The 5451-nt window shown below is 42.4% G+C and overlaps 1 protein-coding gene across 1 annotated transcript; it reads left to right on the top strand.

The window, feature by feature from the left end:
• The first annotated feature begins 507 nt into the window (after positions 1–507).
• On the top strand, positions 508–5450 carry LOC139553233 (kinesin-like protein KIF3B). Its single transcript, XM_071365348.1, has 8 exons — positions 508–2477; positions 2635–2736; positions 3204–3326; positions 3523–3641; positions 3746–3862; positions 4199–4310; positions 4630–4814; positions 5015–5450. The coding sequence occupies exons 1-8, from the start codon at positions 912–914 to the stop codon at positions 5169–5171; spliced, it is 2481 nt and encodes an 826-aa protein (XP_071221449.1). The 5' UTR covers positions 508–911; the 3' UTR covers positions 5172–5450.
• Position 5451: the final 1 nt, after the last annotated feature.

Here is a 5451-nt window from a genome sequence, read left to right as displayed (position 1 = left end):
TGTGTAGGCTAAACGGGTCATTTGTTTCCTAGGCCTATTTGATCACATGTATTAAAGAATTGCATTAGGCTAGTTACAAGATTTTGATTTAAAGCGGCAATCAGCAGTAGAAACAACTAGTCCTTCCCACCCCTGTTTCGGGTAAAAAAGCAGAGGGCTGGGGCTGGAGAAATGTAACCACTTTCCAATTCACAGGCAGAGCTATGATGCAAGGGCTGACCATCCATTAATTGATAGTTTTAACCATGTTTTGAGGTTATATAATGTTTGTTAACATTTTACTTGGTTTACAGACATTGGAGTAAAACAAGCTTGTGTTTTGGGTTCAGATGGTAGAACATTTGAACTAAGCTCATGAGGAATTGAAGTTATATTCTTGAAGAATCAATGGGTACATTTCAATTTAAGTCCAAAAATGTATGTAGCAACTGCTGATTGCCCCTTTAATCCAATTCGTTGGCGTGAGTCACATGCCTTGTTCCTATTGTCTGCAGCAGAGCGAAGGATGTGTACCGGGGGACTGGGGACGTATACAGGGTTGGGCAGGGCTGGCCGACGGCGGTATTTTCCAGCGGTGGTGGCGCAGCATCCTTTGTACCATGAAGCCTTGGTGCGGTGCATGCCGTTTGATGAGAATGGTGGAGGCAGTTATCATTGTCAGGATCAAGGAGAATATTCCTCAGATTTGGAGAAAAGACATGTAGGCTACGCAGGGTATGTCCGTGTTGTTAGGTGTGTCCGATTACAGAATGTTATTATTTTCTGCGAATGACATGAATTGGTTTACCTGAGTATTGCTCAGCGGAGCTGCGGTGCAAGACGTGTAATCTCCTTGATGCGCGATTAGCGACGTATACAGTGGAAGTGTTGCGGAGAAATCAATTTTACGGTCAAGGATCGAAGGAATAAATATGTCGAGACAGTGCGAGGCTGTGAAGGTGGTGGTGCGATGCCGCCCATTCAACAGGAGAGAGGAGACGATGGACAACGATAACATATTGGAGGTGAATACAAAACTGGGGCAGATCACATTGAGGAACCCAAGGGCGTCACCTGAAGAGCTCGTGAAATCATTCACCTTTGATGCAGTCTACGACTCTGAGTCGAAACAGAGCGATATTTATGACGACACAGTTAGACCCCTTGTAGACTCCGTGTTGCAAGGATTCAACGGGACCATATTAGCTTATGGGCAAACTGGGACAGGTAAAACCTTCACCATGCTAGGTATGCCCACAGACAATGAGAGAGGGATCATCCCAAATTCATTTAACCACATTTTTACACAGATCTCCAGGTCTCAGAATCAGCAATATTTAGTGAGGGCATCCTATCTAGAGATCTATCGGGAGGAGGTCAGGGATCTGTTATGTAAGGACAACAACAAGAAACTAGACCTCAAAGAAAACCCAGATTCAGGTGTCTATGTCAAAGACCTGTCTTCGGTTGTCAGCAAGAATGTCATGGAGATCGAACATGTCATGAACATAGGAGACCAGTCCAGGTCTGTGGGGTTCACCAATATGAATGAACGCAGCTCGCGGTCCCATGCCATCTTCATGATCACGGTGGAGTGCAGTGAGAAAGGTGCAGATGGAGAGGACCACATACGGGTTGGGAAGCTGAACATGGTTGACCTGGCTGGCAGCGAACGCCAGAGAAAGACAGGTGCTAATGGGGAACGCCTGAAAGAGGCTACCAAAATCAACCTGTCCCTCTCAGCACTGGGTAATGTCATCTCAGCTCTGGTGGATGGGAAGAGCACACACATCCCTTACAGGGACTCTAAACTTACCCGCCTGCTCCAGGATTCACTAGGTGGCAATGCAAAGACGGTCATGGTAGCCACTCTGGGACCAGCGTCCAAGAATTATGAAGAGTCCCTAACGACCCTAAGGTACGCTAACAGGGCTAAAAATATAAAGAACAAACCCAAGATCAACGAGGATCCAAAGGATGCTCTGCTGAGAGAGTTTCAGGAGGAGATCACCCGCCTGAAGGCCCAACTGGAGGAGCGAGGGACGCTGGCGAAGGAGAGGAGGAGGAGAAGGAATAGCAGAAGACTGACTAAAAGTATGATTGTGGAGGATGTAGCTCACAGAGAAAGGGATGCGGAACTGTGGAAGGCTCTGGAAGCAGAGTGGGAGCGGAATGCAAAATACTATATAAAGGAAGAACAGGAAAGCAAGAGGAAGAAAGAGGAGGAAAGAAGTATAGCGATAAGTAGATTCAACTCCATGGATAACTCTGTAGAGGGCCGTCTCCAAAAAGTAGGTACATCCACGATACCGATACATAGATTTAGCTCTGTGGAGGATAGCCCCAAAAAGGCTCTTCCCACCAGCGCCCATAGCAGCCCAGGGGCCAGAGAGAAATGGAAGCCATTTGGTGAGAAGGAGCAGATGGAAAATGAAAGGATGATGGACCACATGCAGAAGGAACAGGAATCCATGGAAAAGATTATTGAGAAATATAAGGTGACAATAAATATATGATTATTTTCTCTGTTTCTGTATATGAGACAATAGTGCATTTTGATATATTTAATATGAGCAATGATTCATTGGTCATGATACACAGCATCAGTCTTTCCAATAATCAATTATCCATGTTGCCACGTGTCTTTCCCTCCAGGCTATGGAGAGCAAAATATTGGCTGGGGGAAAGAACATTATTGACCACACTAATGAGCAACAGAAGATGCTGCAATTGAAGAGGCAAGAGATTGCAGAGCAGGTGAGAGATCGTCTACAAACCAATAGGCTACGATAGATTGGGGGAGTCGTGGCCAAGGCACAAAACAACTAGGCTATCCCTCCAGTATATCGGAAATATTGCTGTATGTAATGACCAAGTTGAAAGTGGTAATTCTACATAATATAATATTTCTCAATGTGCATCCAGGTTTATGCATTGTTTTTTTTCCTCTGTTTTCACATATCTTAGATTTTGGTCAGCATCATGGAGAATGGCTATATATATATATATATATATATATATATATATATATATATATATATATATATTGGGGGAGTCTGTGGGCATGGTGAAAGTTTTACCTGTCCCATGTCATTCGCATGTCATTTTTTTATCTCATATTATTTGAGTGTAGGCTAGGCCTAGCTGTATTGGGTTTGCATGAATGAACCATGACTCCACAAAGGAATTTCCCTGGAATAAAAGTCATTTTTATTTGTATTTAGATAAGACGGGAGAGAGAGATCCAGCAGCAGGTGATGGCTCAGGATGAGGAGACAGGAGAGCTAAGAGAGACCTTCTCCTCCCTGCAGCAGGAGGTGGATCTCAAGACCAAGAAGCTGAAAAGGGTAAAACGGATAACTAACCAGTCCTTCCATATACATAAAGCCCATCTACTGAAGGATCATTATTATGACCTCATGTTTAATTTGAACTGATTTGAGACACAATCCTATTTCCTAATTCCTGGTATTTTGATAAGGATGTTCATATTTAATGGAGTTATTCTGTTCTCCTATTGTGTTTCCTCTCTCGTTGATCCAGTTATATGCCAAGCTGCAGTTGGTGAAGGCTGAGATTGGGGACGTCATTGATGAGCATGTAGTAACCAGACAGGAGCTTGAGCAGACACAGAATGAACTCACCAGAGAACTCAAGTTCAAGTGAGTATTAATAACCTGTAATCACGCAAGCGTGCACGCAACACACACACACACCACGCCAATTTGGCTCACTTTTTACAATATTTTTGATGTTTTACCTGCAGGTATCTCTTAATTGAGAATTTCATCCCTCCTGAAGAAATGAACAAGATTATGAACAGGCTTCACTTTGACAGTGAGGAGGACCAATGGAGGTTTAGGTCCTCTGTTACTTCAGAAAGGTCAGTGAGTTCACCCAGTCTACACTAGTCCATACTACACTCTTAGAAAAAAAAGGAACCTACAAGGGTTCTTTGGCTGTCCCCGTTGGAGAACTCTTTGAAGAACCCTTTCTGGTTCCAGGTAGAACCATTTTGGTTCCAGGTAGAACCCTTTTGAGTTACATGTAGAACCCTCCACACAGAGGGTTCTACATGGAACCCAAAAGAGTTCTACCTGGAATAAAAGTATTTAATAAATGGACTACTTTGTCACAATATGATATTATCTATACTTTTCTTTTAACTCCTTAAATAACTCCTAAACTAGTCTTTCCTCCCGTACACATCTTATTGCAGTAAATCGGCTTATCAGGTGAAACGAAGGCCCACTTCTGTGGTGGGATACAAGAGACCTATCAGCCAATATGCACAGATGGCTGTCACAACAGGAGCTCAATCTAGATACCGGGTGGGTTGGTGCTAGGTTTTTTATCTATGGAAATATATATATATATATATATTTGAGATTGAAATTTAGTGTAGTGTAATTTTGCTAAATGTATTACATGTGCTAGATGGAAAATGTTTAATCAGTTGTATTTGACAGTATATGATTAAAAAAATAAACTTTGCTCATACTTGAGGTCCATTGACATCCTGTACTGATGAATGTCCAGAACACAATTTCCACCCATTTTATTGAATCATCAATTGCAGATGCTTTCCATCGTCACCGTTCATTACATTAAACTTCCTCTCTCTTTCTCTCTCATTCCTTATTCCTATAGGCTGAGAATGTAATGCTCCTGGAGCTAGATATGAGCCCACCCACCATGTACAACCTCAACCTTAATGGAGCACACCTGGAGCAGGCCTTTGGAGGTCCCGGTAGCCCCAGGAGAGACCTGCTAGTCAACGTCCCCTTCAGGGACAGGACCACCGCATCAGGAAGGGTCCGGAAGTCACGATCCTGGTGAGTTACAGTACCTGTAGTAACCTGTTGAGTTTAACCTGCAGAGGAAGACTCTATTAGAGTTGCTACAGAATTGGCTGATTAACTATTATCTGATTAGTCTTTCCGACTTTAATAAATAATTGGCAGCATTTAGAGCTATGAATTTCATAATTTTATATGCATTCGTTTTTGCTGTATACCCTTTTCCTCGTTCCCAGGTACCAGGCACCTCGCTCATCCTCTTCATGCGTCTCATCCTCTTCATCATCCAGCTCTATAACACAAGGACCCCAGACCCAGTGCTCTCCTCACCCTCAGAGACCCTCCTCAGCCATCTATACTCCATTGGAAGGTGCCATTCCAGGGAGCCCCTGATTATAGATTATAGAACATTCCAATGTATATCATATATGCTTATTTGCTGTGTTACATTATGCAATCAACAATTTCAAAGTGTATTATTTCACCAAATACAATTTGTCTGTAACCAAAAGATTTGCATAAGACTTTGTGGAAAATATTGTAAAGCTGAGCTTTTCATTATTTTATATATTTTTTGCTATTATTATAGCTTATGCAGATGATGACTGAAGTAACGTTTAGCTTTAGATGTATTGAAACATCAGAATAAATGGTACAAACTGTTATAAATAAC

The sequence above is a fragment of the Salvelinus alpinus genome, chromosome 25, assembly GCF_045679555.1.
Source record: "Salvelinus alpinus chromosome 25, SLU_Salpinus.1, whole genome shotgun sequence".
NCBI classification, from domain to species: Eukaryota; Metazoa; Chordata; class Actinopteri; order Salmoniformes; family Salmonidae; genus Salvelinus; species Salvelinus alpinus.
The sequence above is the reverse complement of the archived record's forward strand: the minus strand, read 5'-3'. Positions and strand labels throughout refer to the sequence as shown.

What these genes read in the sequence shown, in the direction of transcription:
- LOC139553233 (XM_071365348.1), top strand. Translation starts at nt 912, where the DNA reads ATGTCGAGACAGTGCGAGGCTGTGAAGGTGGTGGTGCGATGCCGCCCA. An exon ending in AGATTATTGAGAAATATAAG is followed by an intron (nt 2,478 to 2,634) that starts GTGACAATAAAT and finishes CTTTCCCTCCAG; the next exon opens with GCTATGGAGAGCAAAATATT. An exon ending in AGACCAAGAAGCTGAAAAGG is followed by an intron (nt 3,327 to 3,522) that starts GTAAAACGGATA and finishes TCGTTGATCCAG; the next exon opens with TTATATGCCAAGCTGCAGTT.